The sequence below is a fragment of the Heptranchias perlo genome, chromosome 2, assembly GCF_035084215.1.
Source record: "Heptranchias perlo isolate sHepPer1 chromosome 2, sHepPer1.hap1, whole genome shotgun sequence".
NCBI classification, from domain to species: domain Eukaryota; kingdom Metazoa; phylum Chordata; class Chondrichthyes; order Hexanchiformes; family Hexanchidae; genus Heptranchias; species Heptranchias perlo.
The window spans coordinates 149,900,765-149,913,185 of NC_090326.1; the positions used below are offsets into that span (position 1 = coordinate 149,900,765).

General features: G+C 41.7%; 1 protein-coding gene across 2 annotated transcripts in view; it reads right to left on the reverse strand.

Annotated features, from left to right (window-relative positions):
• rbm33a (RNA binding motif protein 33a) overlaps positions 1 to 12,421 on the reverse strand; it is a 167,729-nt gene that overhangs the window by 35,113 nt on the left and 120,195 nt on the right. For both annotated transcript variants that reach the window (XM_068008257.1, XM_068008249.1), the window contains exon 15: positions 9,682 to 10,317. In XM_068008257.1, coding sequence (XP_067864358.1) covers positions 9,682 to 10,317 — 636 coding nt within the window. The remainder of the gene's footprint in view (positions 1 to 9,681; positions 10,318 to 12,421) is intronic.

A 12,421-nucleotide genomic window follows, 5' to 3' on the forward strand; every position in this document is an offset into this window, starting at 1 on the left:
GGTAGTAAAGGGAAAAATCAGTATTGATTCTCACTCCAGGTTGCAATCTGCTGACTTCTGCTAGATAGTGAATAGGTGTAAATGTCAGGTGAAGGCAGGACTGGTTTCAGTTGTAGTGCCTTGTCAACACTAAGTAGGCTTATACAGGAAGAATGGTCATTTGGGAGAGGTATAAGGGAGCTGCCAGGGACCATGGAACTGTCAAGCAATCTCACCCTCTGCAATTACGTAAGTTGGGGCAAGGGAGGGTAGTGTGGGTATTGTCGATAGTGAAAGAATATATTGGGTTCCCCTTAACAACGATTTCAAATCAAATCTCCTATAAAGTATAAAGTCACACCATTTATAAACAAAAGCCCACCACTGGGCAATAAATGCCGGCCTCACCAGCGATGCCCACATCCCATAAATGAATAATAAAAAAAAATTTCAAACAGCATGACGTGCAGAGCTTGCAGTTATCACTGCTCTATCATCAGCATTAACTACCTATATAACCTCATTAGAAATCCTGTATATTGCATACACTTCCTGCCCACAAGTGTTACTTCTTCGAACACTTTTCATGTCAATGTTTATAATAGGAAAATCATATATAAAAATTTAATAGAGTAAATATTTTAGAAACAGAAATCCATATATCCAAGCCCATCAGGGTTTGTTGATGAACTAACTGAATCATTCAAAATTCTTTTTTAATTGAAATTTCTACTGTTCAGAATAAATTACACATTTTACAATAACATGGTTAAACTTAGCGACTGAATTTTTTCTGTATTTTTAAAAATATTTTAATTAAACTTTTTATTTCAAGTCCGCAGACTGTCTCAAAAGCCTGGGGTCCAACTGAATATTTTTAGTTCAACGGTTGGATTTAATCACATCTGTGCATTCTGAGCAGGAGCAGTTTTGCAGAATCTCCCAGCATGCAATTTGGACATCAGCATAATGTGATGTCCACTTATCGAGTAAGGATTTGAGAGTTTCTTTGCTTTTTCTAAGTCTTTCAAACAAAATGGAAACTAAATTCTCAAAATGTTATTTTAGGCAAATGACGGCATTTATTTAATTTTAATAAATTGCTGCTTTCCTGTATGAACTCCTCGCAGATAGATATCACCTGTGATCAGCAACATCTCTGATGCTGGTTTATGAGAAAACAAAAAGATTGTTTTTTTAAAAATGTATTTTTTTTTAAGTCACTCGTCTCTATTTCTGTAGAAAATTCAGTTTAAAAAAAAATCTATCTTCTAAAGCTTTTTGAGGCTGAAGGAAATCTTCCTTATACAAAAACTCTAAACAATGAACATTTGAAGCAACTCTTCAGTGATCCCACTTCCTCCATTTGAGGCGTTGGGGTCCAGAGGGCAATGTAAGTCAATGAGGACGGGTATGATGGGAAAGTGTGACTTGGTGTGGGACAGTGTACAGGAACAGGAGTTTTGGATGAACTGAAGATTAGAGTGTGTGGGATGGGAGGTCAGCCAGGAAAGGATCGGAGTTAGCATCACCAGTCTGAAGGTGACAAACACAGAAACGAGTGTTTCAGCTGCAGGAGAGCTGAGGTAGGGATGGAGGTAGGTGATGGTACGGAGCAATGGTGCAGGCCGTCTTTGTAATGAAGGGGATAGGGGATCGGAAGCTCAGCTTGGGGTCAAACAGATGCTGAGATTGGGAACAACATGACTTAGCCTGAGACAGTAGCCAGGGAGGGGGATGGAGTCAGTGCTGTGGTTTGCGGTGCAAAGTGAAGACAATGGCTTCAGTCGGTGACCGAACAGTAAATTAATTTCAGTATCTTCATGAACAGGAATTCTTTTGTATATTCATACATGACACTTCAAACATTTTCTGTTTCTCATAATATTATTTTGACGTTTCTAAACCACTTAATTAACAGATACCAGCCACTGAAGGAACTGTATCGTAACTATTTAAATAGATACCTGGGTTAAAATAGTGACCTGCTTATGCCGAGCTCTAATGAACAGCAATACTAAGAGTACATTTCAGAAGTCAAGGTTCTTTTTGCCGGGGATGTCAGCTCACTCTATGCATTACAATTGCAAGCTGCCAAAAGTCAAAGCATGCTGCTTGTACACATTTTATGATCTGGTGCTTACATCTGCAGTATACAGCACAGATTTTCAAACTGGTATCACCAGACCGCCAAGGGATCCACAAGGGAATCCCAGGGCTCAGATTTCTGTTCATTCATTATCAGGTTAACTAGCATGCTATTTCTGTCGCCATATACAATTTTTTTTTTAAAAACACACATTTTATATAATAATAGCATTGTTTTTCTTGGTTAGCTGACAGTCTTTTAAAAAAATGGGAAGAAGAATAAACAGGAATGTCAGTACTTGCATGAAGTCCCTCACACAGAAAAGTTTGAAAACAAAAAGCAAGAACTGCAGATGCTCGAAATCTGAAGTAAAACAGAAAATGCTAGAAAGGGTACGGTAGCATAGTGGTTATGTTACTGGACTAATAATCCGAAGTCATGAGTTCAAATCCCACCACTGCAGCTGGGGAATTTAAATTCAATTAATTAAATAAAACCTGGAATTAAAATACTAGTATCAGTAATGGTGGCAATGAAACTACCGGATTGTCGTAAAAACCCATCTGGTTCACTAATGCCCTTTAGGGAAGGAAACCTGCCGTCCTTACCCGGTTTGGCCTATATGTGACTCCAGACCCACAACCAATGTGGTTGATTCTTAATTGCCCTCTGAAATGGCCGAGCAAGCCACTCAGTTGTACAATCTCGCTACATAAAGTCACAATAAGAATAAAACCAGACGGACCACCCGTCATCGGACACGACAAAGGCAAACCAAGCCCAGTCAACCCTGCAAAGTCCACCTCACTAACATCTGGGGACTTGTGCCAAAATTGGGAGAGCTGTCCCACAGACTAGTCAAGCAACAGCCTGACATAACCATACTCACAGAATCATACCTTTCAGCCAATGTCCCAGACTCCTCCATCACTATCCCTGGGTATGTCCTGTCCCACCGGCAGGACAGACCCACCAGAGGCGGCGGTACAGTGATATACAGTCAGGAGGGAGTGGCCCTGAGAGTCCTCAACATTGACTCTGGACCCCATGAAATCTCTTGGCATCAGGTCAAACATGGGCAAGGAAACCTCCTGCTGATTACCACCTACCGTCCTCCCTCAGCTGATGAATCAGTCCTCCTCCATGGTGAATATCACTTGGAGGAAGCACTGAGGGTAGCAAGGGCACAGAATGTACTCTGGGTGGGGGACTTCAATGTCCATCACCAAGAGTGGCTCGGTACCACCACTACTGACCGAGCTGGCCGAGTCCTGAAGGACATAGCTGCTGGACTGGGCCTGTGGCAGGTGGTGAGCGAACCAACACGAGCGAAAAACTTACTTTTCCTCGTCCTCACCAATCTACCTGTCGCAAATGCTTCTGTCCATGGCAGTATTGGTAGGAGTGACCACCGCACAGTCCTTGTGGAGACGAAGTCCCGTCTTCGCACTGAGGATATCATCCAACGTATTGTGTGGCACTATCACCGTGCTAAATGGGATAGATTCAGAACAGATCTAGCAGCTCAAAACTGGCCATCCATCAGGTGCTGTGGGCCATTAGCAGCAGCAGAATTGTATTCCAGCACAATCTGTAACCTCATGGCCCGGCATATTCCTCACTCTACCATTACCAACAAACCAGGGGATCAACCCTGGTTCAATGAGGAGTGTAGAAGAGCATGCCAGGAGCAGCACCAGGCATACCTAAAAATGAGGTGCCAACCTGGTGAAGCTACAACTCAGGACTACATGCATGCTAAACAGTGGAAGCAACATGCTATAGACTGAGCTAAGCGATTCCACAACCAACGGCTCAGATCACAACACATCCAGTCGTGAATGGTGGTGGACAATTAAACAACAGAGGAGGCTCTGTAACACCCCCACCCTCAATGATAGCGGAGTCCAGCACGTGAGTGCAAAAGACAAGGTGGAAGCGTTTGCAACCATCTTCAGCCAGAAGTGCCGAGTGGATGATCCATCTCGGCCTCCTCCCGATATCCCCACCAGCACAGAAGCCAGTCTTCAGCCAATTTGATTCACTCCACGTGATATCAAGAAATGGCTGAGTGCACTGGATACAGCAAAGGCTATGGGACCCGACAACGTCCCGGCTGTAGTGCTGAAGACTTGTGCTCCTGAACTAGCGGCGCCTCCAGCCAAGCTGTTCCAGTACAGCTACAACACTGGCATCTATACAACAATGTGGAAAATTGCCCAGGTATGTCCTGTCCACAAAAAGCAGGACAAATCCAATTCGGCCAATTACTGCCCTATCAGTCTACTCTCAATCATTAGCAAAGTGATGGAAGGTGTCGTCGACAGTGCTATCAAGCGGCACTTACTCGCCAATAACCTGCTCACCAATGCTCAATTTGGGTTCCGCTAGGATCACTCGGCTCCAGACCTCATTACAGCCTTGGTCCAAACACGGACAAAAGAGCTGAATTCCAGAGGTGAGGTGAGAGTGACTGCCCTTGACATCAAGGCAGCATTTGACCGAGTGTGGCACCAAGGAGCCCTAGTAAAATTGAAGTCAATGGGAATCAGAGGGAAAACTCTCCAGTGGCTGGAGTCATACCTAGCACAAAAGAAAGATCGTAGTCGTTGTTGGAGGCCAATCATCTCAGCCCCAGGAGTTCCTCAGGGCAGTGTCCTAGGCCCAACCATCTTCATCTGCTTCATCAATAACCTTCCCCCATCATAAGGTCAGAAATGGGTATGTTTGCTGATGATTGCACAGTGTTCAATTCCATTCACAACCCCTCAGATAATGAAGCAGTCCGTGCCCGCATGCAGCAAGACCTGGACAGGCTTGGGCTGATAAGTGGCAAGAAACATTCGCACCAGACAAGTGCCAGGCAATGACCAACTCCCCTGGACATTCAACGGCATTACCATTGCCTAATCCCCCACCATCAACATCCTGGGGGTCACCATTGACTAGAAACCTAACTGGACCAGCCATATAAATACTGTGGCTACAAGAGAAGGTCAGAGGTTGCGTATTCTGTGGCAAGTGACTTACCTCCTCACTCACCAAAGTTTTTCCACCATCTACAAGGCACAAGTCAGGAGTGTGATGGAATACTCTCCACTTGCCTGGATGAGTGCAGCTCCAACAATACTCAAGAAGCTCGACACCATCCAGAACAAAGCAGCCCGCTTGATTGGCACCCCATCCACCACCCTGAACATTCACTCCCTTCACCACCGGTGCACTGTGGATGCAGTGTGTACCATCCACAGGATGCACTGCAGCAACTCGCCAAGGTTTTATCGACAGCACCTCCCAAACCCACGTCCTCTACCACCTAGAAGGACAAGGGCAGCAGGCACATGGGAACACCACCACCTGCCCGTTCCCCTCCAAGTCACACACCATCCCGACTTGGAAATATATCGCCGTTCCTTCATCGTCACTGGGTCAAAATCCTGGAACTCCCTTCCTAACAGCACTGTGGGAGAACCTTCACCACACGGACGGCAGCGGTTCAAGAAGGCAACTCACCACCAACTTGTCAAGGGCAATTAGAGATGGGCAATAAATGCTGGCCTCGCCAGCGAAGCCCACATCCCATGAACGAATAAAAAAAAATACCCAGTAAACAAGTATGGAGACTCGACAAGTTAATGGGGGCAATTTTAACCTAACCTCCCTGTCCGGAAACTGACAGGATCAGGTGCAATGCTGATTTTACACCTCGCCCGAATTTACTCTCCCCTGGAGTCAATGCAATTCCACCCAATCCTATGGGTTTCCTACCCAGTGAGTTCGATTAAAATTGCCCCCCCAATGTTTCTGGTGTGAACCTTTTATCACAACTGGAAAATATATGTGAAGAACATTTAAAAAGGAATAGAAGGGAAGGGAAGTTAAAAACACACATGCAAAGAAACAGAATGACCTGTAAAGTGATTAAGTGGAGAATAGGAGATGGTTAAATTGCTGAAAATGAAACACAAGACAATAGGAGACATACTGAGAGAAATTAATGACATTTACAAGACATAGAGAACACCTGAATAGCTGAGGCGATGAGGTTAAGATTGGTGGAAATGGATGAAAGAGAAACTGGCAAAGCAGGTTCCTGGAAGAATTAAAAAGCAGGTCGATACCAAAGGTGCAGATCTTCCCACCAGCAGTGTTCAGAAGGAGGATCCCCACCCCAAGCGCCAAACTATCCCTCCCCTCTCTGAAATGTTGACACACCCATCCCACACTACCAAATTTTGAAAATCTGATTTATAGATCTCAAGTACCACTGTTGGAACAACCTCCCAAAGCTATTACACATGCCTGAAGCAACACACAATTGCCTGGTTAAAAAATTCTCCTCCTCCTTTATCACTATTAATTTGCATCTATATAGCATTTCTAATGTTGGAAAATGAACAGCATTGAACATATGTGTAAGGCAAAAATGTAGATGCTAAGCAAAAGGAGGCAAAGGGAGGGGGATGCGTAAGAGGCAGAACTCAGTTCAGGGACGGGGGGGGGTGGGTTTGTTGGGACTGAAAGAATTGCAGAGGACCACCAAGAGCCAACATGGATCAGCAAGTACAGGGGTAATGGGTGAACAGGCATAGGACACTGGCAGCCAGTTTTGGATGAGTTGAAGCTTGCAGAAGATGACGGATGGGAATATTCAAGGAGGTGACAAAGACATGGAAAAGGGTTTTGGTGGCAGGTGGACTGAGGCTGGGATGGGGACAAGTAATGTTACCAAGGTGGAAGGAGGTGGTCTTTGTGATGAAGAGCATATGAGGTCAGAAGCTCAGCTCAGGGTAAATCAGTGAGTCATTGCTTTCTCGTGGCTTGTTGTTTGACTACATGCATTGGCTTGATTTTGTTCCTCCCTCATTCCCACTCTACTGTTCTTCTATCCTCACTATTTTGGTTCATGTACAGAGTTCCCAACATTAACAATGTTAACTGACTGATCTGACAGACCAGTGCATCAATTGAAGCAACTCTTCAAATGATCCCTCTTTCTCTATTAAAAAAAAAGCTTTTAGGCAACAAAATAAACTAATTTTTTTTAAACCGGTAAAATGGAAGATACCAGGACATTTGATATTAATAAAATATATAGCTGGACTGTGGTAGTAAGCATGTCTTTATTTGGGAGATGAGAAAGAGGCAGATGCTTTATATTACATAGAATTACTTAGAATGTACGGCACAGGAACAGGCCATTCGGCCCAACTGATCCATGCCGGCGTTTATGTTCCACAAGCGCCTCCCACCCCTCTTCATCTAACTCTATCAGCATATGTCCACAAAGCGCAAGGCATTTGCTGAAAATGCAACACCAAAATAAATACTTAACTTAAAAACTGGTGTATAGTTCAAATCTTACAGTACTATTGAGTACTTCACATTACAACAGAAATAAAATTATAATTTCGCAAGTGTAGGTCAATAGCTTAGGATTGTCAAAGCCATGACTAAAAAAGCAGAACATTTAAAACTCATCAGAATAAAATATGCAAAAATACTGAAGTCACCTTAACATTGTGTTTAAAATCATGAAGGGATGGGACAGGGTAGATTGAAGTGGACTGTTTCCAGTAGTTGAGCTATTAAGAACAAGGGAACATAGATACAAGATTAAATGTAAGAGATTAGAAGAGGGCAGGAGAAACTTCTTTACACAGATTTGTGAGGCTGTGGATTTCACTTCCAGAGTTAGTGGTTGAGCAGAAACTATGTCAACATTAAAGGTTAGATTGGATAGATGGATGAAGGTAAATGGGTTAAAGACATATGGGAACAGGATGGTTAATTGCAATTAGGATTATTTGCTTGCGTGGAGAGTGAACACTGACATGGGCTAGTTGGGCTGAATGGCGGTTTCTGCGTTGCAACTTTTATGTATTCTATCAATTTTTGTCATTATCTTTATAGTTTGACATAACAGTCTCCATATGATTAAAGTGATGCCTGTATTTTGTAAATACCAAAAAATGTTACATTTTCATAAATGCTTTTGCATCTTTTTAAAAAATATTATTTTTTTTTAATCCATGGTTTAAATTCAGCAAACACGCAGATCCCAAGTATGAACTACACAGATCTGCCAGCATACAGATATATTTTTATTAAATTCGATCAGTTTTGTCTGGGGAAAAATCTTTTCCAAAAGTCCTTCAAAATCTGACTGATCGAATCTTATTTCTATTCTAAAACCCAAGCAAGTTGTGATAACACTAACCACATTCAGCACAGTGCAAATTGATTAATCCCCTTCTATAGAATCGTACCTCTCTTGATTACACCTATCAAATGTTAAGTACCATTATTCTGGAGTGACAACACATGACAAATTCCCCATCCATTTGCTGCAGTCTTTGTGGTCCTGCTAGCCTGTACTAACCCTGATGAAAAATTAATTTCCCTTATCTACAACTAAGCCCTGAAATCCAAATCCTGCAAACTGGCAACTCTTTCTGTACAGGTATTATGAAAACCTCTAAAGATTAATTGCACGTCAGGTGACATTAAATTAATTTCTGTATTCCTGACAGACATTTGATACTCTGCACTGAGAGAAAAGATAACATTGTCAGAGTACACAGAACGACAGCAGTGCAGCTTCCCGGGTAGCATCGCAAGGATTCCCTTTATAAAAAGGCCTCGCTGCTCTGTCAAAGGTACTGCCACCAATCCAGCTGCCGGCTGACTTTGCAAGACAAGAATCTATTAACAGTGACACAATGCTTTTACTACCACTTGCAAAAAAAAAAATTCAGATTTCTGTTTAAATCCCTATGGCAGTTATGAGAAAATAAGCAGGTTTAACATTATTCTTTCACCCTAAGCCACAAAAACCTGAATCATTTGAAGTACTATTAAGATCAGTCAAAAGTTTAATTAGTACACATGGGCTTTACCTACAGGAGATTTTACTTTGGTGCACATGCTGTTATAGATTATTTTGCACTTCTACAAGCAACACCCTCTGGCAAAAAAAGATTTAAAAGGTGATTCACCATCAAGTCAAAAATGTTGATATATTTTCAGAGAACAGTTCTATCATCCAGCATTATCTTGTACTAAACGCAGTCGGCATATAAAGGAGATGCACAACCAGGTGTAACAGACCTTTAACTTGCTGAAAATACATTTCAATGCACAGTAGAAATCCATGAACCTCTGGCAAAAGGGTTATTCATTAATACTAAGCACTAAAAAGGCACGTTAGATAATATTGTAGGAATAATGATTATACACAGAATTTTTGTAAATGAGACTTCGAAAAGGCTTGCCAATGTAATAGGATTTCTTTTAACTTCTGAAACCAACCAGCTCTAGCAATATTTTATCTACAGTTTGAAATGAAAACTAATTAAGTACAAAATGATCCAGGAACAAAACAAGCAAAAGCAGAAAGCCAAATGGATATCTGCAATATGCACAGAACTATGGCTTAGGTAAGCTGAGGTAACCACTGTATAAGCAACAAAGGCTAATTTCTTTTCCTTAAGAGTTCCCAGTGATACTTTCAATATTAGTTCTTCAACATAAAAGTGCTGAATAATTACAATTTAAAAAAAAAATTAGCATGAACTGCACTGTGTGTTTTTACAAAGAAACCTGGGTCTTACCATAGTTGGCAGCTTGAGTACCCTTATTTTGGGATTAATGTGAGGCCCATCCCCTCCTCCACTATTCATTCTTTGCATTACAGTCCGTTTTATACCAGGTTTTAGTTCTTGGGGCTTGACTGCAGGAACAACCATCTTCCCAGACTGCACACTGGGTCCTGGTGTGCCAACAGGTTTACACTGGACCAGTTTTGGAAACTGAAGTTGATTTAAGGGTGCAGGTCTGACCTGTTTGACTTGGTTGGTATTCTTTCTCATTTCCGCCTGAACCTGCAGAATATTTCCAGCTTGATGAGTTTTAATGAATTGCTGTTGTACCCCTGCTCCTATGCCTTGTTTCCTTGTGAACAGTCTGTTCTTTATATTTGGCTGTATTAGGCTTACAGGCTGTAGTGTGGCTGGGTTACTGTTCTGGGGAGCCTGTGGTGTATTTGCTAGTTGTTGTTGTTGTGATGGCTGTTGTGCAGCAGGCTGCTGCTGCTGCTGTTGTGCAAGTCGTTCAAGCAGTTCTTTCTTTCGGGCACCAGCTTGCTGCTGACGTCGGAGTTCCTTCTGTCTCAGAATTTCTTCTCGGAGTCTTTTCTGCTCCTCAATTTTCAAACGATACACTCTTGTTTCCTCATCTTCGTCTGTAGGCTAATGCAGAAAACAGAAGCAGTTAATGAATTCAGCAGCACAAAATGTCAGCATTTAAAGGGATGATTTTAAAAAATTTTAAAATTGCCTGCTCAGAGCTGGAAATAAAAAGGACCTTTTGGAGCCACACACTGCACAGTAAGTTGATAAGTCAGAGCCAGGCCTTCTAGAGGCAGATTCCCAGAGGGAAGTGAAGAGGGGCAGGGGAGGAGGAGAGAAGAAAATAGGTCATGTCTACTCAAACCCCTCTTAACATCCAAGCAGTTAGTTCAAGAGTGATGCTGGCAGATGGCTGGAAAAAAAATAATTCTCATTCTCTCCCTTGAGGAATAATGTGAGGGGACCCAACAAGTTGGAAAAATATAATTTTCAGCAGTGAGAAAGGGAGAATAAAATAGTCTTTGAACAAATACTCACACCAGCCATTGCTTTGAAAGCATGTCAAAGTACAGTCCACTGGATTTTATAATTAAAGTAAGGAATGCACACTGAAAATTCATGTGCACGCATCGTTTCATACAGATCAAAAGGGACAATATAAAGGGAAATGGGGAAAAGGCAGGGAAATAAGATTAGACTAATCAGTTCAAATTAAAGAGCCAGAACCTGCATGGATACTATGAACTGGGAATAAACAGGTCACTCTTAGGCTGGCAGGCTGTAACTGGTGGGGTGCTGCAAGGAAAAAAAACCATCAAGTGTATAACTTGGAGTTGCTGATTTCTTCCTCATCTGTTCATAAATTATCAATGCAGTAATTTTCCCTCTGCTTATTCTACTCAGTGCACATTAACCAGAGTACAAAAACACTTATTTTAAAGTTATCTTTTCTTTCTAAAGTTGTACATTCACAAGCATTATGCATGTTGATTTAAACAGCCTTTTTTTTTAAGCAACCAATGTAAGTTGAAAAACTATCAATCTGTTATTGGGGGGCAGGGAGGAGAGAGGAGGCATGAAGAGAGATTTTGGCCAACTTACCAACTCCAGTAAGTTATTTAAAGGCTATCTAGGGCAGTTTTCAGATGCAAGGATGTAAGATGCAATGGAAAATGCCTCCAAATTGAAAGTTTTGTTTTATACTGCACACATCATTATCACTTGGAACTGGCTAGATCACAATCCAATCTGCTGTATGCCCAATTTCTAAAAGAATATAGAATGCTTGACAACACAAAGGCACCTAACAAGCCCAATGAAAATACCATCTACCTTTCCCAGATGAACATACAAGGACCATCTTCAGTAAATCCATTGAGAAAATTAACCCATAAGGCAACAATAAAAAGCTAATTATTTCTTGTGAAAGTCATCACTAGGTGAAAAGCTACTGTAGAAAAACATATAATTTCCAGACACACGAGATATATGCAGTAATGGTTACCAGAATGTCATATCTCTATAGGAATCGAAAAGCTAACAGGGGAAAACCACTACTTTTCTGAAAAGTTATTGTAGTGTCACAAGTGCTTCCACATATGAACAAAGAAAAAGTCTCAGCAATGGAAGTGTCTGTAGTGAAAGTTGGTTAAAATTAATTAAATCCTTCTTCTAGTTTGAGGTGACAAACTGAAAGCACCATATTCTCATTTTTCCCTAACAAAATGGACTGGCAGCACACAAGGGCTGCACTGATGGCTCAGTCCATTTAACCAGTGAGAAGGCGAGCTGTTGGTTGCTTACATAAAACTGATTTTATGAGCCCTTAAAGGATCCTTTACATCTCTCAATCCAAATGTGATGACATTACAGCAGGTAAATGAATGTCCTTGTGAACGAATTCACACAAAGGTCTCCAGATATATCACAGTAAAGATACTAATTTTAGAAGTAATGTTCATTATTCACATGTCTCTCTCTCTTTAATTTGACCAATTAGGCTGCTGTGACTTTCAGATATCTACGAACAGATGAACAATAACGGACAGGAAAAGGCCCTCTGATCCTGTCCCACACAATCGTGATATCTTGTGCATCACAATATATACATTCCCCACCCCACACCAAAACTGTACACCTCCTGTCTATGCAAAGCAAAGCTCTCACTCAACTGGAAACCTGTAAATTTAGTTTTGTGGGCCTTAGTTCTTTTTTTAAATCTAAT